The following is a 23,756-nucleotide window of genomic DNA, read 5'->3' on the forward strand; positions in this document are numbered from 1 at the left end:
ATTGGTTTTCAGCCTTGACTATATATTAGAATAATCTGGGGAGCTTCTACAGAATAAGCCTAGGTTGCAACCCAGACCAACTGTATCAGAATCTCTAGAGGTGGGGCCCACTCTCCAAAATTTTAGGAAACCTTTACTTCTTCACATCTACTAAAAGATATAGTTTTTCTGCCTACCCTGTTAATTTGGTGCAGGGTTCCTGAACTCTTCCAAATCGGGTGTAACATTAGCTTTGTTGAAGGAAGCTGGCTGGTCGGCGTAGTTTAATATTGCAGAGAACTTCTCACTCACTCCCCCAAGTTACCTGTAATAATTCGGCTTGAATGGCCCGTTTTTGTTGAGTCCCAGATATTTTGCTTGGTCATCTGTCAGCTCTGTCAGGTGCGCATCAAAGGACGGCAGGTGCAAGCTGGCCACGTACTCATCTAGGACGAACAAAGTGACAGGGGAGCAGACTCCATTTCAAACACGCTTCTTGGGGGGTGACCACCCCGACTTCCATCTGAAGCTTTTTGAGAACGGACAAGGGATGGGATAACTTTGGAAGAATTTACAACTTGAAAATTTGCTTACTTAAAAAAATCCCTGACACTGCCTAGGCAGGGTCTCTCTCTCAGTGTACCCAGAGTGCATTCAGAAAACCACTTACCAAGGTGGCAAAACGGCACGGACTTGTACCTCCCGTCATCCCTGGCAAAGCTTTTGGCTTCGCCTCAGGGGCCAAGGTGCCAAGACCTACTCTCACCTCCCTGCAGCGACTTCCTTAATGGGATTATAGTCAAGTTCTGAATCAAAGTGGCCACTGGGAAGCTTAAAAGGACCTTGCGTCATTTACATTCATTTAGGATAAGACCCACAAAGGCCTCTAATCTTAGGGTCAGGGATTTCTAAGGCAGCTGGCACAAGTTTACTACATTTCCATGGATAAGGTTCTCAGGTTTTATTTTTATGTATGAATTTTAAAAAGCAAAACAAAACAATCTGAGGCAAGCTATTGGAGGTGATGAGAACAGTAAGTTTTTTAGCTTTAAGGAGACAGAGTTTTGGGCCGATCAATAATAGGTGGGAGGTGAGGACCACAGAGCAGGAAAGTAAAGAACTAGACATGATATATTATGTCATACGAACACAGCACAGCTGTCCCCTAGAATGACAAGAGGTTGTTTGCATATCAACATGGACGATGCACAATAAAGACCATATTTGCTTCTCTTTCTCCTTTTGGTCCTAAGCCGTACTCGGCAGTAAAGTGGGAAGTTTACTGAACTCTGTAAGGCTACACAGAATAAGAGCATCTACCCACACCCATTGTGCTGAGCACTTTTACTTATCAGCTATAATTCTTGCTACAGTTCTGCAATGCATGTAGTATTCCTACTTTACTGATTAAAAAACAAAAACAAAAATAAAAACTGAGGCTCATGGAGATTAGAACTTGTCCTAAAGCCCGAAAACGTCAGCGCTAGACCAGCAATTAGAACTTTCTCAATCCCACACTTTCCACGATGCTCATTCTACCAAACCCCGCAACAGTCTGGGGTCGGCGGGGGGTGCGGTTCTCCTGTTTCCCACTCACCCATTTTCTTGGGCAGCAAGTACACGTCTTGTTTGTAGCGTCCGTCGGGCGCGTTATAGAGCTCTATCAGTGCCAAGGCCTGAGTTGGGAGAAGAGGGTCAGAAAACTCCAAACCCTCAGTGGCACAGCAGGGCCCCACTCCCCGGCGCGCTGGCCTAGGCCCAGCCCCACCCTCTCAGGCGGGACGAGCAGGCGCCAGGCCACGTACCTGCGTGGTAGCTGTGATGGACAGGACGAAGGTGGGAACCGTGGAGCAGCTCAGATTGAGCAGACGGCCCTGGAGCGGGAGGGGGACCCGGGGTGAGTTGTGCTATCCCTCCATCTCCCGCCCCAAAGTCACACCAGTCACGCAAATGTAGGGGATGTCTTTATACCCTTCTGGACTCGGTTGGCAGAGGAAGAATTACAAGGCAGGTTTTGTTTTATTTTATTTTCTGCAAGTTCCCTGAGTCCGACAAGCTGAAGACTCATTTGTAGACATGAAATAGTACGTTACTTAGTAAAAAGTAGAAGTCTGCGTGACTTGACTTTGGGGACCAGATCATTTGAAAAAGACATCGTTATCCAAAGACAAAGGGCAGGGAGGCAGAGGCCCAGTGTTCTTCCCACCTCCCTGCCCCCCACAGGTCTAACTGCACGGCTGCGCTGCGCTGGCAGGGCCCTGCTGTGCGTACCTCCGCCAGGAGGACGACGCGCTTGCCATCTGGCCAGATGACATGGTCCACCTGAGAACGGACTCGCTCCCACGTCAGCTCCGGAGTGCGGAGGCTGGTCTGAAAGGCAGACACGGCACAGTGACGACCGCGGCCCTCACGAGAGGAGGAGGGAAAAGGCCCCACCGCAAAAGCACGAACAGCCTCACCACATCGATTTCCGTGTTGGAGTGGCCCATGTTGCACACGATGCAGCTGTTTTTCATGCGGTCTAGATGCTCCCGCGTCACTACATTCTTATTTCCTAAAAGGAACAGAGAGGGGCTGAAGAAAGCGATGCAGGGGAACACAGGCGCTGAGCAGCCTCCGGTCGGCACAGGGACAGGAGACATGCTGGCATCCGAGAGCACGGCCATGCTGCGAGCGAAGGTGCGCGCGCTGTGTCGCAGCTCTTTAGGCTGCGTTACTTGGCTTTATGATGGAGCGGTATGAAAAGCCATCAGGGAAGACGACTCTTTGTTCTGGAAACACATTAAGGTTCTGACAGCTTCCTCTAGTTCAGAGACTCTTATACTAAGCATGGGCCTCGCTTTCTATGAAAGCCAGCCTGACTGCTTGGAAGACTCAGCCCCAGGGCGAGCGCTGCTCCACGCAAAACAAAGCACGACACTCACCTGTGCACGTTATCACGACATCCACTTGCCGGATGACTTCATTTAGCTTTACCACCCTGAACCCATCCATGCTGGAAGAAAACAAAGGACACTAAGAGCAAAGCAAGGGGGCGGGGGAAGGAGCTGGTCACACAATGGGACAAGTAAATTCCTTTCTGCAGTCAGATCCAGGGCTCCCCCTCGGGGGTGGTGAGTGACTAGCTGTGCTCAACTACCCACACTGGCCCCAAGACCCCATGCAGGGAGGGGGGTGCTAAGCAGCTTGAGGAGCACCCTGGGGCTACATGGAGGGACAGAGCAAACTAGCCTTCTCCTCCCCGGGAGATCTCGGCAAGGAACAGTGCCCACACCCGGCCACGAACTCTGAGGCACACGAAGCACTGCCGTGACCCACGCGCCCCCCTACCAGGCCTGCAGCGCACAGATGGGGTCGATCTCTGTGATGTAGACCACGGCTCCGAGGGCCTTGAGCGCCGCACAGCAGCCCTTCCCCACCTGCGGGGCACGAGACAGAAGCCGCCATCAGGGCCCCTGAGGCCAGCACAGGCGCAGAGGGGTTCTGGGGGAGGCGGGAAGCTCGCCCCCTGAAACCGCCGATCGGCCGGCGGGCCCTTGCAGGGAGTTGCCAAGCCGGGCAGAGCAGAAGCAGATCCAGATTAGGCCGTGACCCTGAGCCAGACGTTATATTCCACGGCGGGGCTGGGGTTTGGGACAGTACGAGACTAAGGGAATCAACATGTTACCATTAGGGAAATAAGGCCAAGGAAGAGCTACTAGAGCCTCTCGTTTCTTAGTCCAGAAGGACCCGCTAACTCTCATTCAGACACAGCGAACCCAAGCACAGCCTGGAGGCTCAGGAACTTCAGGGGGTCATCACTGATGACAGCGACGTAATCCCTTCAGCTACCCTAGTTTAGAGACAGTCGACAATGTGCCGCTTCGGATTCTACCCTTCACTCCACTGCCAGTCACTTGTGGGGCTACTCATGCACTTAAGTCTCAAAAAAAGGCTGCTGTTATCAGTGAGAGGAAATCGATGCCAACATGCCATTCCAAAAAAACAAAGAGGTGAAGTCTGAAAACTTGGTTCATTCTCTATGTCGTTATCCGCGCATCTGAATAAAGGACTTCTGTATCATTCCGAGATACAGCATCTAGAAGGTACTTCGGAGCACGAGTCGGCGCCTCCCCCCTGGGGGCGCGTCTGCCCTCAGCCTTGCCGGCAAGCCCAAGAGGAGACAGGCGCCGGGGCCCAGCCGTTTACCTCACCGTAGCCACACACCACCACTTGTTTCCCACCAAACATCACATCTGTGGTCCTCTTCAGGCTGTGGAGACAAACAAGGGCTCAACTCGAGCATTCATGGCTTAAACACAGTCCTTCTGCACATAATTAAAAGCGTGGGGCATGCCCCACAAGAACTCCAGCTGGAGGTTGGCTCGGCTTGGCATGAAATGGGTCCCCCCCGCCCTGCCCCCCCAAGCCAAAGGAGAAGGGGCGGGGCGCGACCAGAGTGATGCAGACCACACTGCAGCCCCGCCCTGCCCCACCCAGCCCGGAGCCCGAGCAGCCGGGTGCTCTGACCCACCCATCCAGAATGGACTCTCGGCAGCAGTACAGGTTATCAAACTTCTGCTTGGTGACAGAGTCGTTGACGTTCATGGCTGGAACACAGAGCTTCCCAGCTTTGGAGAGCTGATACAGCCTAAAGGGAGAAGAAGCCACAGAAACAGCCGAGTTAGTTGGTAAAACAGCAAGTGGCAGGCTCGGCCTAATTCTCTGCAAGCTCCATGCTGCCCTCCCCGGCCTCGTGCGCCCAAGGACCCTGGCAAATAAGGTGATTTCCTTGTCACCCCTCCTCGCTTCATTTTCTCCACCGCCACCCTCTTTTTTAGAAGGAAAAAACAATCCTTGCAGTTGAAGAAATTTACTTCTTTTCCACAGAAGGGGATATATTTCCTTAGACCAGCACTTTCTCATCTTTATATAGTCCACGCCTACTTCTGCTACGAAAAGACGAGCAACGCTCCGACGGCCCCCGTGTGTGGGGGTGCAGGCGGCGCGCCCCCAGTGGAGGACACCTCCCGGGTGCCTTTCAGATACCCGGACAGGCCAAGCCTACTTTGCCCCGTTGACTTTTTGTAGCACGTCTAAAGTAGTTTTACAATAGAATGTTTTCGTCTTTCCAATATAAAATTATAATACAATATTGAATACAGTTTCTCAAGATACACTCACTCCCTACCCCCTCCCTGGTTGAGAATCACAGTGAAGTGGGAGAGAAAGATGTGTAAACTACAACCTGAAATACCTTCCTTTTAGGGTCTCCTTGATTTTTCAAAAGTAAAAACTCAAGAAGCTTTGTCTACTAGAAACACACCGCGTCCGACAAGTCTGACATGGCCCTACGGCCTAAGGGAGCAGCAGACTTCGCTGAGGCAGGGACACGGGGGCAGCTACTCCAGCATCTGTTACCTGTGAACACCAGTCACGCTCTCTTCCACAATGCCTCGGATCTTCTTAAACACGTTTGGATACTTCTTATAAACCCAGTGGGTTAAGTCTCCCCCATCATCCAGGATCTACAGAACAGCCAGAAGACTTCTATGGGCATTCAGGCTGCTAGGGCTGGGGGAACTTTGAACCCTCTTTCTGTGCTAGTAAGAGAGCCCTGTGTGTTTCGGAAGAACACTCCTCAGCACTCCTGAGAGCAGGTCTGGACAGTGTAAATGGTCACATTTGTTGGTGTAAAATGGTCAAGAGGATTCCTAAGTTTGTTCTAGGCTCCAGTGAAAAGTGTCAGGCTAATCACACTTATTTCCAGTCGGTCCTGAAATGCAGAGCCCCCTGAATGCAGGAGGAGGACCGGGGCGGGGAGGAGAAGCGAGCACCCGCTGCGGAGAGGCGCCACGCACGCCCCTTCCTGCTAGTGCGCCCTGCTGTCCGAGCCGCGCGCGCTCGGTGAGTCCTGCCCGGCCCCATCTGTCCACTCAGCGCTCAGGCCCGTGCTGAACAGGCATCAGGCTGCACACGTTGGCAACAAAGTAAGTGCGCCAGACCAAACATCCAAAACAGACTGAGGGCACCATGCTTTGAGGGAGAAAGGAAACAAGTCCATTGTCCAAGTGTAGGATGAAGATGCATGATTACCATGTTGGGCTGCCACCCGTCCGTGTTCACACAGCGGTCAATACACCACCAGAAGTCATCTTCCGACTCGCCCTTCCACGCAAACACTGCGACTCCTGTACAGAGGGACACAGATCAGCGGGCTCCTCCTGGGGGCGTGTCCTATACCAAAGTCGCCTTCTGAGATCCAGGTGAACAGGAAAGGGCTACCCAAACCATTCTGGAGATGCAGTAACTTAGGAAGGGCAGAAAGTCAAAACAGCACCTAATGAAGTAAAATCACATGTCCATGTGGCTGAGCACGGGGACAAATGATGCTGTCAAAGTTTTCAGTTACTACTTCTGATAATGTTATACTACTTTGATTATAAAATTGTGATTCCAGGATCAAGTTCATCTCTGTAAAGAGTGAACAGAAAAATGAAAAACTATGTCAAGTATTATCATTTCTGTGCAGCAGGATTATGGTGTTTTGTTTTGGAACCCCTACATTTTTTGCAATAAATACCAGAAAAGAGTAAATAACAAAAGTGTTACAAAGTTTCTCTCTGCTGATCCTGTGGAGATGCCAGATCCTTAAGGAAACTTCATGGTGCTTTTCTTCTGAATATTTTCACAATAACAATTGTTTTATGTTTAATGCAACTCACAAGTGGTCCACATATTTTCAAAATAACAATGAATACAAAGTTACCTAATATAGTAACAATACAGAAAGCACTTCCTGTGTTCTCTCAAAAGTGAGGAGACTTGCGGTGAAGGGAGACGCGTTGAACTCATATTTACATATGGCTCATATACTTTAACATTCTTCCTCATTCATTTAACATTAGAATTGGGCATTTCCCCCATGTAATTAGATTCTTTTCAAAGATCTCTGTTAATGACTCTATAATATCCGCCAGGGGCATGAACCTTAATCTTACTATCCATTTTCCTCCTGTTGATACTTTTATTGTCCTCCAAAATTTACAGTCCCTAGACAGACATGACACTGTGAAGACACTGTGAAGAAAACACTGTGTGTTTTATGTTATGTGATAACATAAAAATTTTGTCTGGGTCATTATTCTGAGGCAAAGCTGCTAACAACAACACGCTCTACTCACCAGCCTCGGCCAGCGCCGCAGCCACTTCGTTCTGAGTGGAGTAGATGTTGCACGCGGACCAGCGGCACTGAGCCCCCAGGGCGCAGAGCGTCTCGATCAGCACCTGGGCGGACGTAGCGGAGGGCAGGGTGAGGGAGAGGAGGGCGGACAAGGGGCTGACGAGGAGGCCATACCCAGCAACTGTGGCAGGCGCTACATTGGGAAGTTGCTAGAGGGCGCACCCCGGTGAGACTGCACGTTGCTATCTAACAGTAGTTTCTGAAAGTCTCAGTAACAATCCTGTTTCTGCAAATCCAGAGCGGCCTTTGTTAAATCAGGTTTGTTAAAACAGGTTACACCCATACAAACAAAGTAGAAAGCCCCCTTACTGTGTAACAGGGAGGTCCTGTCTAATAGTTGGTAGCATTTGAATGGATGGATAGATAGGGAACAAAAAGCAAGTAAAAGAAAAAGGTGCTTTTCTTCCCTCCTCAAGAGAAGTCCCTTTGTTTTCTCCCAACAAACTCACCGCAGTCTGGGCTGTGATGTGTGTACAACCCACTATTTTAGCACCAGCCAAGGGCTTCTCCCCCTGAGCACGTTTCCTGAGTGAAATCAGAGCAGACATGTCTGTGAAAGAACAGAGGGTTTGAGCTAGGCCTGCACGGGCAACAGCATCAACTCCTGCCCGGGCAACAGTGAGGGCGGGTCCGGGTCCGGGGCGACGGGGTGCCGGAGTTAGAGAAACCCCGAGCCTGTTTCTGGGATAACTGGCAGCTTCCACAGCAAAACGACAGTGGAGGGCTGTCATCCAACCACTTGGAATCTCTCTCCTCTCCTACGGTTTCAGGCTTATATGCAAAGGACTAAGCAGAGAATGAAGCAAATTCTCAAAACTGATGGAATGGAGGCTGAGTCCCACCCTCCGTTTGGGAGAGGGGCATGGCCAGGCGCTGGCTAACAGACTCCCAGGCCTCGCGGCCGCAGCAGGAGGAAAGCCTTCCCCTCAGCAGCAGCCACTTGCTCCCGTTCTTCTCCGGCGGCTAACCCTATCCTCCCAGGCTCTTTGGTTTCCATTCTCCCTCCCAGCACACCACGTGCCTTCACTGGGAGAGCACCACAAGAATGAGGAGACCTTACTGGACGTGGGATGGAGAAACTGAGACTTAGCTGTCAGTCACTTCTGCTCTTGCTCCAGCAGAGGGTGCTCAGGACCGAAGACTAAATGAGACCCTGACGACCCTGCTGCTTCTGGGAAAGCTGGGCCCGGGAGCCAGGCGCTGTGGCAGGGTCCTGCAGAACTAACCGCGGCACAGCAGCGGTCCCAGGCTTGCTGACTCGCAGCTAGACCCCTGGATGTGGTGCCATGGGGGTGGGGGCGGGGCGGGGGGGACAGAAACAGCTCCAGGCATTACTAAAAATGCTGCGAACAGGAAGCAAGGAGGACAAGAACAAGAATCCTTGGGGCCAAGCTCCATACACAGATCTGACTGTACAGAAGTCTGGGATACTGGGTTCTCCCAGGAGACTTTCAAGTTAGCTTTCAAGCCACAGGTTGTTTGCGGATCCCAATGACCAGCAAGCAGTTGCTTCTGGTCCCTACCCACTCCCTCCCTTTACCTTGCTCCGCAATCTCAATCTCCCGGCGTCCGAACTCGGCCTGCTTGATGTTCTTCACGCAGAAATTGCTGCTGCCCTTGGAGTTGGTTTGCTGCTTCTCTCGGGGGGAAACCTCGTCATCAGAGCTATCTGTGTAGGATGCAGCTAGAGCCAGGAAAGGGAGAAATGGGGACAGCAAAACCTCAGTGGCCCCAACTCCACAGAGAGTGGTCCCCAAGGGACTCTCGTTTACGTTAAGCCCTCACTCGTCAGCCACCTTGACGTCCCTCTCAGCTGCGCTCCTCCCGGGTCTACCAAACGGCAGGAGCAGAGCTGCGGGGCCCCTCGGCGCTTGGGCCCTTACGCCCACCCTGGGGGGACTCTGCCATCCGTGCCTGTGATGAGGAGCTACCGACTCCCATCTGGCAGCAGTTCCAGTGAACCCCAGGCGATCAGGGTACTGCGTCCCCACCCGAACTGGAACCAGACATGGCAAAAATGGAAGACTAATTGAGGGCACATAAGGAATGCCATTTCTACAGATCTCCGGTCTGAAACTTAAGCTCCTGAAGCATCTAGGTCCACGCCCAGAAATCCCATTCGGAAGGTCGCGGGTGGGACCCAAGATCTGGCATTTCTAACAGGTGCTCAGGTGTCGCCCAGAGGACCACACTCTGAGGGCCACAGATACGGACCAGAGTGTAAGGTGGTCTCGCAAGGGCTCTTACACCAGACGGTGCTCAAGGAGCACAGCGACGGAAAGATGACACAACAGGGGAGCTGCTCCGGTTCTAAAAAGCAGTTTCACGTAAAAACTCCGAACTGTCCTTTCAAACAGAGACCAGAGACGCAGGAGGCTATACAACCACCCCTCCCTACCTCTCAAATCACCCCTTCCCGTCTGAATGGAGCGCTTCCCGACCACCGTCCCGCCAGGGCACTGGGGCTCTCTGACTGTCCTCCGTGCACTGCTAGCGACAGACACAGCCACTGCCCTACTAGGGCCACCTGACCACATCGCTAAGCTTTTAAAAATGCCCTAGGAGGTTCCCGAAACTCACGGCCATCGAGCTCTCTGAGGCCTCTGTTACCGTGTTCGCCACTCGTTCCACGCTTCCCCTCTTAGACCTCAGTCCTCCCCAGTTCCTTCTTCGTTAGCTCTGAGCAGCCTGCTTGTCACCCACCACCTTTCGCATCTGTCACTCCAAGACACCACTTCATTGGATAGCCATTGTATTTGGACCCTCTTCTCGCACACGGGCCCATGGTGAGTCTGTATATTCCTTTATTTCAGTACTTAACCTTGTATACCACCATTTGCCCTTGTCTGATCAGTGGCACATGGCGTGGAATAAGTTTTTAAAAATTTGTTTGTTTCTTTCTTTACATTTCTTGTACCTCAAGCCCAGTCCTTAATGCTAATAAGACAATACAAACAATACTCTGGCAAAAGACAATGAATGGCTTTGGTGCAAATCTCCTGGTTGAGATCAATGGCAGCCTTTGCCTGGGGGCAAGCTTCTGCGTCTTCTGGCCCTGCCTCCCAGCTCAGCACGGGGGCTGAATGAGGTGCCCTGTGCCCCTGCGGTGCTGTGTGCCTGGCACACAGACCCTTGGCCTCTATGCCCTTTCCCAGTTAACCTTCTAGCAGGTGAGAAGGGCCTGAAAGACTCACAGGGAGCCAAGACAGAGGAAAGGACTAAAAAGAAACAGAGCGGGGGCCACGTGAGAGTGGCCTGAATCTTTCCCACTCCAGAGGCTAACAGGGGAAGACACTTCCACAGAAAGGATACCCTAGTAAAAGAAAGGAGCCAAATTGCTGATTTTTATTTTTATAATTCAAGCAGTCTTGGAGACAAGGAGGTAGAAGATAGGAGGCAGGGTGTAGTCTCATACAAAGAAATGAGAAATTATACTTTCAAAATGCACCTCTTTTCAAGGCCAGTTCTGTCAGCCAAAATACCATTGATTTTTCCTCCTCTAGTAATGTGGGCGGACGAAGAGATGACCGTGGGAGAGGGAACCGGCCCAGAACTACCAACGGGGCCCTGGCCACAGACCACACACAGAGAACCGGCAGGGGAAGAAAGGACGAGAGTGTTCCCAGCGACAAGGCTGGCTGGGAACCACCCCACTGCCCAGGAGCACAGCCGGGCAGCCCGGCAGGAGGTGCTTCCAGCGGGGAGGAGCCCGGGGAGAGCGCGGCTCCGGCTCCAGGCGGGCGGAGAGGCGGGCAGCACGCACGTTCTCACCCACCTGAGCTGTAGCTGTCAGTAGACGACTGAGAGATGGACCGAGACAGAGATCGGCGGCCTGTCTTGGTGGGGAATTTGGTGAACTCCTGCATGTCATCGGCAAACTGGATTTGCTGTGAGAGAAAGGTAAGAAAGTTGAAAGTTTACAAGGGTTCTACGAAATGTTCCATGTTTACAGGCCACACGGTGTCTTCCCTACAAGCTGCCGTCATGGAGCTCCTGCCACTAAGCCAGCAACTATTCCCACGAGAACTGCGGGCAGCCGAGGCTACCTTCTGTCTCTTACAAAGTGACAGTTACTGTCTCTGCCAACTGCTTCAGCAGAAATCTTGGTATCTGTCCAATTTCATAAATTTTCCTTTCCATATCCCATAGTTTTCTTTCCTCTTATAACCTTGATACATATAAACCCTTTAACCTTCCTCCCAACTCATTCAAAACCAGCCGTAATCTCCTAGTGCTTTGGCTTGTTTTTTCTTTTCTTCAGAATATTCTCTTGAAGCACATTCTTATCCTGAAGATCGCAATGTCGTCTTTTTGGAAAGAATTACAAAGAGCTGTCTTGTAATGGTGACAAGCACTGGGGTGCCACCCCGCTATTTCACGAAGCAATGTAGTATCCCAGGACCTTCCACAGCCAGTGAAATACCAGAATATACTAATGAAAGAGAATTTAAAAACATTTACACACCACAGTACATTCTACTTTGGACTAATCTGAAGAAAGGAGAAAGTTATGGCTTGGTAAAACTCTGTATTAAAAACTTCCTTAAATGAAATAAACCAGAACTCAGTAAATGTCTGAAAGATACTTGGAAAACTGGCTTTAATAAGCAGCAAACAGTTTATAATTAATATTATTCATAGGCAAATTAATGGATGTTTCTCAAGTGTATGAAAACACTTTCTTCTATAAACCTTCCTCCTGAGTTCCTATTTTAAACCCTGATAAATCCTTTTTTTAAAACACAAGCCTCCTGAAAAACAGAATGAGCTGAGAATCTGAATTGAGATTTTCCTCACAATCTGACTAAACCCGAAAATGTTTCCATGGAGAATCCATTAAGCTAAGTCACCAGCAAACACCTCTGGAAATGTAAGCTACCGCAGGTTAAAATCTTCCCTCCATAATGCTGGCAACATGGTTACAGCCACTTTGAAGCCAGGAACAGTAAACTGCCCATTAGTTACGGGTCCCAAACGCCCCCTCCTCTGCCACATGCACCCTCCAGCCAGGGCCGCACCAGCGGCACCTAAGAGTCAGGCTTCCATGCGCAGCCTAGGCACAGGCAGCTGGTGGGAACAATCAGTTAGCGAGTTAGTAGGTCTCCACAGGGAATGGAGTCGTAGTCAAGGGGACACAGATTTGGGTTTTCACATCAAGAACGAAAGCAGGGAACCGCCACGCAGTAATAGCTACTATTTTAGGGCTGCAGGCGTGAGAGAAAATCCCGAGTGTACTTCCACTTAAGTCCCACCCTGGCTCAACGTCCAACTGGGCTAGTGTTTTTCTTCAGGCTGCTCTAGAAATGAGGAGGTGGAGTCCACAGCCCGTGCTATTGTCTCGGGACAGATCATATAGGCAGAGAAGGGAAATGGCTACAGATTCTGCCATGCAGCCCAGGGCCTTACACATAGACAATGTTCAATAATTATTTATAGGATAAGTGAACCTTGCAAATGTCTTTTTTTCCCCATAAGATCAAATCAGTAAAATTTCAGAAATAATTATAAAGATTCAAGCTAAACATATAATGCACCAGAATTTCTGAAGCATCTCTTTCACTTTAGGTGCTAAAACTTTAAATAGCTTAAATGTCAAAAGCACAACCACCTTTCAAGAAAAAAAAAAACCCCAAAAACCAAAAAAACAAACAAAAAGAAACCAAACACCAAACTCATTGAAGTGGCCACCGCTCAGCACCTGCCTTTCTAGACTCCTAGGCAGGACTTCCCACTGAGTGTTCACATGACTTCTGCAGTCAGCAAAGCTAGTTTTACCAAAGGGACAAACACAGGACCAAGGTAATGACTTTCATCCCAACGCACATTTTGGCGGCAAGAAAAGATACACGGTCACAAGGCCATCGGTGCCCCTGGCCCCTCTCGGGGCCTCCTCGCTCCCCCAGCAGCCCGTCGGGAGCGGCTCTCTATCCCTGGCTGCTTCCGCTCCCTCCCCTGTTCATCTCTTTTCAAAAGGTTCTCGGCATATTCCCAGGCACCACCTACCAGGGGTGGGGGCGGGATCTGCAGTAACGTGCAGTTTTTTAATAAAAAAATAGAGGGGCAGCTGTGCAAGATAGAAGTGCATTTCTTCAGCACCCTAAGAACTGAGTCATACTCCACCTCGTGTGTTTTATTAATACAGCTCATCAGTCGCCTAAGCTTAGCAAATCTTTCCCATCTAAAAACATTAGACTGTGAAAATAAAAATAAAAATATTAGACTGTGGTGCAAGCAGCTTATGAATCAGTGCAGAGCCCTACCTCACAAACGATAAATATGGTCCATCCTTGGAGTGGGGAGAATGTGAGCTCAAGCCGTGACACGGAGGGGTGGCTGTCTATCCTTGGAGCTCTTTGATATTTGTACTGCTTATAAATAAGGTGGTCCGGGGACACAAAGATGCTCCACGACGTCACCCCCCCACCCCCGACCCCCCAGGAGCTCTGCCTTCCCCCTGGTGAAGCGCCTCCTGGAGTGTTGTTCACCTTCACATGGGAAACAAAAACACTGTTGCCAAAAGCAGTGTTCCGACCAGCACAGATTTTCTCGGTAGTGAAACCAGAGCTCCGAAACAGCCTTCTAACTGGGTAGGCCTCACTGCACTTAAGCCAAATATGATCAGTTAGGTAAAAACAAAATCCAAAGTTGTTCTCTTTACAGTACTTCCATTATCATGATTCTTCCAATCACTCACAAGTCTTAACTGGTGTCCTTTCGAGTTTCTTTAAATCCGAATCGGTAGGGAAATGCTAGGACCGAGTATGACGTAGGGTGGGGAAGTGGAGGAGGGAAAAGCAGACAGGTAGTTGAAGTCCGAAAAATATGTGAAAATCAAAAAGTCTTGTTAAAGAACTGTTTGTCTGGATACTCACCACCCCATAAAACAGCCTTGTTCACAACATGCACACTAGCATTCCATTCTTGAACTACTGCCACATCTGAGAGAAGCTAGAAGGTCAGATTGAGCCATTCTCCAAATAGCACATCCAAATACAGAAGTCTACTTGCTGTGCCTTAAAAATTCAGTTAAACATCAGGCCAATTTAACGTGCTATTTTAGAGCACGTCTTCAAATAGCTTAGTGGGCACGAGAGTTAACCCTCTTCCATGCCTCACTGAGGATGGTAAAAAGCTCCGGGGAAAGAAACAATCTGGCGTATGGTGCGCCCACCGCCTGGTGGAGAGTCCGGTGACAGAGTGAACTGAACGGACTGCTGCACAGAACGCACCAAGAAAAAGGGGTCGCAGACAGACCCAAACAGCTGTTCGCTTCCAGAGAGGAAAACTGGCTGTACACCAAGCACTCAGCTGATCCTCACTGATACCTGCTACCATCAGAGGCCGAGACTTTTACTTCCACACACAGCAGGCTCTATCTGCTCAGATGTTAAACAGCTTAGCTATACTTACTTCCCAGGTCCCACCCAACGGTGCGGTCTAGCTCCTGAGTCAGAGAGGATTAAAAACCACCCGGATTCCACTCTGACACGCTGGCCGAGGGACGGCGATCAGGGTAACTCTCACGGAGTATGTTCTTCTGGTCAACCCGTTTGGCAGGCGCCAAGCACGCAGTGCCAGGCCAGGAAAGGTCTGCGGAAGGAAATGCGGCCCCTTCCGACCTGCAGACGTGTTCTGGCCCACAGTGTGATTAATGCCAACACAAACGGTCTTGTCCTAGAGCTTGACTGCCTCTTCAGGAGCGTGCTACATACTGTTGTCTTCACAGCCTTCCCTGGGTAATTTTTAAGTCAGGCCTCCAAAAACCAGAGGTTAAGCTAGACAGTTTATCAAACCTGTTATTTCACATGCCTATCTAGCAACTTTTAATTTCCTCAGAAAGGTTTCCTCCTGAGGCTGAAGAACTAAACTCCAGGTAAACAGCAATTATTAGGAAAACAAATCATTAAGCAGGCGCACTCTGGACGTTGGGAGAGGGAGCGGCCTTTCTCCCTGCTGAGGGTCATCCGGAACGGCCGCATCCCTCTTCCTTCCCGCACACCGAGACAGTCCCAAATTTCCTATATAATCTGCACCACGGGCTCCTCTAGCTTACGTGTGTACCGATTTTACTGTCAAAAAATAAATAAATAAATAAATCAGGATCAGCATATTTCTTGGCTAACACTTAGCAACTGAGCAAACAGTGACTATGAGGAGCTAGAAATGTTAACCGGTCAGTCACTGCGCCGCTGGCTCCCGCGGCTCCCAGGACACCCACCTCACCCTCTGTCAGCCCCTTTCACCACCTTCCGGCTGACGTTCTCTCTCTCTCTCTCTCTCTCTACTCCAGAGGTTCTCCTCTCCCCCGCTCTTTTTTCAGGGGGGAGGAAGAGGGTAGGACCGTCAGCTAAACAGGTGTAAGACCTTTTCCTGATACTTACCCCTCGTCTGTCTGACTCCCATATCAGATGAATCCAAAGAAACCGTCATCTACAAGTACCAGCTTCTCGGAAGAGCTATGTGAGTTCCAACATCCTTCACACTTTCAACCCGGTAGAAGAAACGTCCCTAAGACGAAGGGCATCCCCTTCCCAACACGCTGCCTTCAGGCACACCACCAGGAAACAGTTCACCTCACGGGACTCGCACTCAGGCCACAGGGTCGAATCTGCCGCCCTCTCCAGTCCCCGCTTCCAATCCCAGAGCAGAAACCGGTCTTCCGAGACACCAGGTCCTCCCTCCCCGTCTTGGGTTTCTTAAGTTCTCAGTTTCCCCAGACGGGGGCCTGAGTGTCGGGGGTGGGGAAGGGAGGCAGGGAGCAGGCAAGCTAATCACAGCACGCGGCCCCTCCCCCAGCCACCCGTCTCAGTGTCTCAGCAGTAAGAGGATGTAACACACACCGCCAGAATCCAATTCCAGTCAGAGAAACACTCCTTTCAAAATGGGATTCAACTTGATGTTTCCTCAGTGCTGGGCGGAGGGGGAGAGGCAACGCCAGGCCCACACTGCTGAGTCACTGAATGGAGAGGAAGGAACGTAAAGCTTGAAACCCTCGGCCAGAGCAGCTCTACCCTTATCACCTACTCCGCTCTCTCCACAGGAGACAACACTCCTCACTGGCTTCTGTTATCGCCTGACGTGATCGAGTAAGAATGGGTGATCAGGCCTCCAACTGCCAACTACAGGTAAAATGAAGGGGTTAAAAACGACTACAAGTAGGGAGGAAGGGCTTCCTCATCTTTTGAAAACCACAGTTCACCGCGGAGCATAACACACATCCGGACGATGTTTCGATGTCTATTTAGCTATCGACCTGTCCATACCTGTCTCGTCCTCAAGCCATGACCAGTATGATATGAAAACATGCCATTCCTCTTTGTCATCAAATTCGATGTTCAAAAAAATTTTTTGTACAGGCAACTGAAGAAATCTGGGTCACTGGGACATCCCATGACTTCAGCAACACACCGAAGGGGCCCCCCACCCCCGCTGGCGCACTTTCTATTATTATGATCATTTGCAACATACCAAGATTTTCTAAAAACAGTGTAATGAAACCTACATGCTCTCCACCTAGACTGAATCTTTCCACTTTCCATATTAGGTTTCTTCCTCTGTATATACAGACACACAAATGCAAACTTTCAAATGGTACTACCAAAAAAAAAAAAAAAAAAAAAAAGGTGGTAGGCATGAAAATTCACCAGTAAATTCTTCAGAATGCACCTTCTAAGAACAAGGATTTCTCCTACAGACCCACGATAACAAGAATATTGGCACCGATCGCTATCATCGAACATCCAGTCCACACTCAAACTTCTCCGTCACAGCTGCAGACCCGACAGCCCCGCCAGCACTTCCAACGCAGGAGGGAATCGAGGTTCACCAACCGCATCTGGCGTTAGGGCCCTTCCGCTTCTGCTCAGCGGGGAGAGTCCTCCTGCCTTTTCCCCTCCCCTCGCGATGCTGACTTTTCTTGAGGAGTCAGCGCCCACTTACAGAATCTCCCATATTCTGAATGTCTCATGTTGTTTCCTTCCCGTAAACTGGAAGTTCAGTTTTGAGGTTCGATCAGAAAAAGGTTAAAATTTTGGCAGGAATACTTCATAGATGATGTTGCACATATACGTCGCTTTGCATCTTATCAGGTGACACAGCATCAGGTTGTTCCACTGTCGGTGATACAGAACTGCACCCTTGGTTCAGGACCGTCAATGTCTGAAAGGTCTATTTTCTCCTTTGCAAGTAAAGGTTAATTTTTGGAGTGACACTTGTCAGCCTGTGAATATCCTGCTCCCTGGCGACTTTGCCATCTGTTCCTAATCTTGCCTGAACCAGCTCCATTGGGGTGGAGGGGGGCATATAGAATCATGATTATTTCTTTCTTATCATCTTTCCCCAAATATATTACCTGGCATTCTTTGGTAAAGAAAAGCTTTTTCCTCTCTTACTTTTTCTTTTTCACTTGTCATTCATATTTTTATTTGTTCAGCGATACGTTAATCACACAGGGGAGCCTCCTTCAGGCGGACTCTCCTGCCATTTTGACAGGACCCCGTTTGAGCACTTCCTCCCTGACCTAAGAATATACACCAGGCTCACCTTGTCTTTTTCTGCTTCAGACCCAGAAGCAGCCATTTCTCCAAGCCCTGACTCCTTGCACTGGGGAGTGGCCTTTTCAAACTGACCATGGTAGAAAGTGTGCTGATTGCTGTCAGAGGTGTCGGTACTTCAGGTTCGTTCAGTGGAGAGCAAAACCAATCTTTCCGTCTTACTCATGAATTCATATTGATATTTCCATTTTAAATTTAACATGACCACTTTTTAAAACTTTTAACTTTTCTATATTTATTGCTTTTCTCACGTTAACAATCTTGGTCTCTGACAGAAGTTAAATGGGTAAACCTTACTGCCAGGTATGCTGGTGTAATCTTTAAGATGACAACTTGTCAACTGCTTACAAACAGTAAATCTGTATTCTTCAAATGGATTTTTATGTGGGGGGAAAAAAAGGTAATTCCAAAAGCAGGCTATCAGTGGACAACTCCCAAAGGAAGATGGAGTCTCTCTGGCATCCCGGAAGGTGGCTGCACAGACTCAGTAAATGCTGTACGTACCGTGTCTTAGCCTCCCAAGAAGGAACACAAGTGGAGACGTGTAATAACAACTCTTTTTTTCCTTGCTCTGGGAGTCTAGCTTAGGTGTAGCTGAAATCCAATTACATCTGACAAATTCAAACCCACTTCACATATATGCTCGAGTGAGTGAATCCCACCTGGAAGTCAGCTCAGCATGCGGGAAGGCCACATCTAACTAGAGGGGGACGACATGCAAGTCCCTGCCAAGCAGTATATGGCAGAACTACAAGCAGCTCCCAGTAAGGAGCCACCTAGTCCACGCAGATCAGCTTTCTGAGCCCTAGACTAACACCTAAGAAAGCTGAGCAGACAGAAACCATATCGGTTTTACAGTTAGCATCCACCCATAAAGTAGAGGCTCAAGGGAGGAAAAAGCTATCAGACTCAACACTAAATAAAACAATCTGATTTTAAAGACCTACTGTTAAACAGTAACTATGCAGTAACAGTTATTGTGAGTGGGACCTTTCAGAATCCATTCTGCAGTGAAACTGGATAGTTCCAAGTCCAAAGGGCAAGGTGAAGTTACTTTGAAGATCAACTCGCTGCAGTTGTTCTAGTATCCACAGCCCTTAAAAAAAAAAAAAAAAAGGCCTCTAGGAGAGACTACAGACACACTATATGTACAAGAATTTATCAAAGATAATCGGTCATGTCAAAAACATAACTATTTTTCATTCTAGAGGCGATATTTGCCATTCTTCTTGATTTTCTAACTTGAGATGTGTATGTTCAATTTTAGATAAAAGTCTCAGTATAAAGTCAGGATCCTGGGTAGCCTATAAGAAGCAAGCTGGCTGAAAGGAACTGTCAGGGCTATTTAAAAGGAACAGTTACTTTTGGCTCAGAGTGAACCCCGTACCTGCGCCCCCCGCCCCCCCATCAGAATATAGAGGTCTGGGTTTTCTTGACTTAGGACTTGCTGAACAGCCATTTTCTAATGAGCAAGGTGGACAGACACACAAAGATAAAACACCTCTTGCTTGAGGTTGTATGGCAAACCAAAAGTCAAAATCAAGTTTTGTACAGGAAGTTATTCAACGTATTTTATCAATAAATAACACTGCTAGAATACCACTGATCTATTTTCAAACCGTTTTTTGCTTAAATCTTGACATAAAGATAACAACTAAAACCACCAGTAAACTGGGACTTTCACTTAAAGCTGATTCGAGGTTTGAAATCCGTACTTTCTAGTATTGTGAACACCAAGGCCTGAGTGCCTAGGTTTCTCCGACTCTCTAGTTTAGGAGCTCTGCCTAATGTTAGCAGCTTATGGCTAGGACTTCCTTATACTAGAGGATTTGTATTTTTCAAAACATTCTGGAACCCTGTGGGTGCTCGATCTGCCCTTCACAGATGGCCCAGCACTATTATCCTTTTGGAAATGACTGCTTTCCCTTTATTTTCAAGGGGTTAGTTTACAACAGTGCACTAGGCACTGAAGCCTTCTCAGCTTCCAACAGCGGATGAAGGCTTGTCAGCTTAGGGAAGGAAAAGCATCCTCTGAGTTCCAAAATCTAGGCTGATGTGGGGAAGGAGGGCAACAATGCAATGAAATGTAATACTTGGAAGTGACCAATGACTTGCCATTAGGAGGCACTACCGCTTAGCCTTGGATAGGGTGAGGGGACAGGGAATGCAGAGCCCAAACATGCGTTCTGGCATGTGCTTCCCTCCACTCTGGGGACAGAGGAGGGAGAGGTGTGGGCGGCTAATCCTGACCAATTCACCAGCACGAAAGAAATGACCCAGAATTTCCTACGCACATCAAAAGCAATTTAGCAATACAATCTGGATTTATTCATAGAAGGTTTTCAATTTGGTGTGGTTCATGCTGGCCAATGATTTTTTTTTGGGGGGGCGGTTACCCAAGGAACTGGCTATTTTCATAAGAAATGACCATCCTTTAAAGCAGGCAACAAAAAATACATTTGACATGCGGTTTTTAAGGTACTTTATTTATCCTATGCAGAATGGTGATGGGGAACTTTTCTTTCACACTAATACTTAGTACAATGAGACAACATGCCCTTAAATTGAGAACATTCTAGGGGGTTCCTTTCTCATCTCTAGCGTGCCACTCAAACAGTACCCACTCCAAGTCACCTTGCACCTTACAAAATGTCTCGAAGATCTAACGAAGAGATTTTCCCAACACAAAACAAGTTATATTAAATTTGGGGACCATCAAGTAAAATTTTTTTCAAAAACCACATTTTGTTTCTCACTCTCTGGTATCACTTCTCTGACTCCACTACAACCAAAACACATTCTTGTAAGGGTGTTGATTTTATTAAAGTATGCTGGGTTTAAATAACATAAGTGATTACTGAATCTTGGTTTCACATCCATGATCGACATTTATTTGAAGTACTCAATGAATGAAGAAAAAAATTCTGGTTACAGGGTTTTTAAGAACAGAATTTTTCTACAAACTGAGTAGCAGACTTTAACAATGTAACTTCACAAGCTGAAGAGAACCTCTAAACAGACCCAGGAAGGGAGGCCTCAAATTCCTTTCATCTTTTTTTTATTATTATTTTAATCCTCACCCAAGGATATGTTTATTGATTTTCGAGAGGAAGAGAGAAACATCAATGTGAGAGAGAAACACGGACTGGCTGCCTCCCACAGGCACCATGACCAGGGATCAAACCCACAACCCAGCTATGTGCCCTGACTGGGAATCGAACCTGCAACCTTTTGGTGCATGGGACCACGTTCCAACCAACTGAGCCACCCGGGCAGGGCCTTTGATCATTTTAAAGGTCTTCTTTAAAAGCACAAAATAAAGATGACTGGGTGTGATGATTTCCCCTGAGATTAGGTAGTTCTGGCTTTAAGGCACCCTTGAGCAAACAATGAGACACCCTTATAATAACGGCAGGCTGAAAGGGTTCAGAGCAGAACAGTCTGTCCCGATGCTGCAGGGCAGTTACAAATGCAACCACCTAGAGCCTCCTGGCTCCTCTGGGGAGGGCTGTGGACTCTGCTCTCTAATGGGCTCGGAGTGCACAGAAGTGTGGCTTGAAGGCCTTGAATACTGCACTTACCCAGCAACCCCTCAGCGCGGGCGGGGGCGGGGGCGGGGGCGAGCTCCCCTGAGGCCTCAGGCAGAGGCCTGAGAACACCCTGGACGGCCCGCCTTCAGGGGTCCTGGCCGGGCTTGCACTCAAGAGCGCACCCCTGGGAGGCAGAGGAGGCGTGCCACAGGACTCCGTGTGCCCTTTGCGCTCCAGGGTCTCAATCTGCCCCCGTTTTTCTCTGCGTAATTCTTTCTCACAATGCCCCACACTGAATTTCACTCATGTTTCTGTAACACAGGTCACATGTGGTCCTAACCGAGGCAAGGTTTGCTCATGTATTCAAGTCAAACACCAACTTTCCCAATTAATATTGGTATATGTAAAGCCCTCCCCACTTTATCCTGACTTCTATTTGATAATATAGCAATAGCGACAGACCTCTTTAGGTCTAAAAGGTTTTGTGGGGTTTTTTGCCTTTTTTGTTTTGTTTTGTTTTTGCTCTGAGTCTCAAATCCACTCACTTGAGCTGGAGAAGGAGGCTGCTCTCCCGCTCCCGGGCTTTCCACTCAGCCCGCTGCCTTCCTGGGCACTGCCCTCCCTGCTCCCTGGCACCTCTCTCCAGTCCTTACTCCTTGGCTATTTCCTCCGCAGAAGTTTGACCAGCCAACTCCTTCTGTGACTTTCTGTGTTTTAAAGCCAGAATTTCACTAAAATGCCCTCTCATGAGCTTCATAATTCTACTATTACTATTAGTCCAGGAATTCATAATGTAAGTTATCATGTTAAGGAAATCCTCATATTCTGACCTGATTTTTAATCCACTGAGCCCAAAGAGCTCAGCCAACCAAAAACCAGAGGTGGGAAGGGCAACAGAGAGTCAGATCATTCCTAGGATTTCAAGAAGAACACAGACTCAAGAAATGCTACCGGTTCAGTAGAGGCCGGGCCATTACTCATACTTACTTCTTCTAGAGACCCCCTCGGGTTCTTCGCAAGCCGCCTTGCCGGGACAGATGAACAAACGACCCCCAGTCTGGCCAGGAGATAATGGTCCCAAACCCTCAGCTCATGGCCCGGCTTTAACCCAATCGCCACAATCTCTGTCCTAGGCAAGTTTTCTAGGTTGTAAGTCTGGGGGTCCGTGAGTGGCCTTCAGGCTGCCAGCTCCTCCTCATATACAAATTGTTACATATATGTACATATCCCTGCAGACTAACCCCACTCTGGTAGGGCGCCAAACCCCAAATGATTAACAGCTGCTACACTAGACTTACATGACCCGAATAACCACCTCGGAGGACAGGATATGAATCACTGCCCTGTTCGCGGATGTACTCTAAGTGCCGATCGCGGCCTTGGGACGCAGGCGGTGCTCGGCCCGGGCTGACAGGCCGCCTGCTTCCAGGTCACGCCTGACTCTGAACACCTCAGAAAAGGAGAGTAAGTACAGGTTGTTTTCAGGACCTCTTCACATTGGGACACAAGGTTCTCTTCAAGGCCACAGTCATCCAGGACAGGTGGGAACTGCATCACCACCCCAGTGTCAGATCCCACGGCACTCTTGGCCAGCCTCGCTAGATAATCTGGAGGAGCGGTTCTAAATCTGCGCTCTTTCAAATGCAAGCTGTTTCAAAATGCATGTACCGTCCCCTTCTCTGCCTGCCTCTGACCCTCAACCCTCCCCATTCTGATTAAGTCGGTCTGGGTCAGGGCCCCGGGAACAAATTTTCTGAAAAAACTCCTCAGGCACCTGGCGCCTCCCACTGCCCACTCCATGAGCAGCACTGATCTGGGACAACTGCAGCAGGATCTGGAAAAGCAAACTCGGGCATATCAAGTCTGCCAGACTCCTGAGACGGGCTCAAGGAACACAGGGAACAGATGGGTCAGCTACACCTTGTTCAGAGAGAAAACAAAGCAAAGGGAGCAGAGAATCTGCCTTGAATAACACCTCTACCTGTCAGGTACAGACAACCCTTCAGGTGGATCCACAAGGGTTCAGGAGAACATGATAAAGAGCTCATGTGAGGACTTTTCTTTCACAATGGCTTGGTCCAAATTCAGTAAAAACTGGCAAGGTGCTCTCATTCCACACATGCCCAGCACTCAGCTAATCCCCTCCCTGTGCAGTCAGAAAAGAATGTGCAGAATTCTGAACCCTCCGTGCCCCAGATAGGAGGGGTCCCTTCCTCTGAGTGTAAGGGTTGGAACCAACCTCATCAATCCTCCACTCCTAACTACAACCAGGTAGAGAACTGGGGTGCCTCCCAACGTGAGTGCCACCTTCTGACCCTTATGATTCGGAAACAGCCTTTGCCCCATCTCCCTAAACGCCAAGCCTCTGCCGACCTCAATCTATCAACTGGCAGATGAGAACAGGACCGCCCCCAGGGGGAAGCTGCCCTCTGGGGAACACTGGGGAAGGGGCGCAACGGGGTCAGCCCCCTA

The 23,756-nt window shown here is 49.1% G+C and overlaps 1 protein-coding gene across 5 annotated transcripts in view; it reads right to left on the bottom strand.

The window, feature by feature from the left end:
- The window catches only part of AHCYL1 (adenosylhomocysteinase like 1), a 33,518-nt gene that overhangs the window by 2,290 nt on the left and 7,472 nt on the right, over nucleotides 1–23,756 (bottom strand). The window contains exons 1-16 of one of the 5 annotated variants that reach the window (XM_054564967.1): nucleotides 17,141–17,382; nucleotides 10,977–11,088; nucleotides 8,742–8,885; nucleotides 7,651–7,751; nucleotides 7,143–7,245; nucleotides 6,055–6,149; nucleotides 5,380–5,486; nucleotides 4,493–4,609; nucleotides 4,168–4,231; nucleotides 3,310–3,398; nucleotides 2,904–2,974; nucleotides 2,439–2,533; nucleotides 2,251–2,349; nucleotides 1,785–1,853; nucleotides 1,577–1,655; nucleotides 305–425 (exon numbers count right to left, since the gene is read on the bottom strand). In XM_054564967.1, the coding sequence (XP_054420942.1) occupies nucleotides 305–425; nucleotides 1,577–1,655; nucleotides 1,785–1,853; nucleotides 2,251–2,349; nucleotides 2,439–2,533; nucleotides 2,904–2,974; nucleotides 3,310–3,398; nucleotides 4,168–4,231; nucleotides 4,493–4,609; nucleotides 5,380–5,486; nucleotides 6,055–6,149; nucleotides 7,143–7,245; nucleotides 7,651–7,751; nucleotides 8,742–8,885; nucleotides 10,977–11,088; nucleotides 17,141–17,152 (1,478 nt within the window). In that variant the 5' untranslated portion in view covers nucleotides 17,153–17,382. Of the gene's footprint in view, nucleotides 1–300; nucleotides 426–1,576; nucleotides 1,656–1,784; nucleotides 1,854–2,250; nucleotides 2,350–2,438; nucleotides 2,534–2,903; nucleotides 2,975–3,309; nucleotides 3,399–4,167; nucleotides 4,232–4,492; nucleotides 4,610–5,379; nucleotides 5,487–6,054; nucleotides 6,150–7,142; nucleotides 7,246–7,650; nucleotides 7,752–8,741; nucleotides 8,886–10,976; nucleotides 11,089–13,024; nucleotides 13,044–15,582; nucleotides 16,119–17,140; nucleotides 17,383–23,756 lie in introns of those variants that run through there. The other 4 variants (XM_054564968.1, XM_054564969.1, XM_054564965.1 and 1 more) reach the window with 4 other exon arrangements.

The sequence above is a fragment of the Pteronotus mesoamericanus genome, unplaced genomic scaffold (genome assembly GCF_021234165.1).
Source record: "Pteronotus mesoamericanus isolate MK-2021 breed Mesoamerican mustached bat unplaced genomic scaffold, CSHL_Meso_final scaffold_99, whole genome shotgun sequence".
NCBI lineage: Eukaryota > Metazoa > Chordata > Mammalia > Chiroptera > Mormoopidae > Pteronotus > Pteronotus mesoamericanus.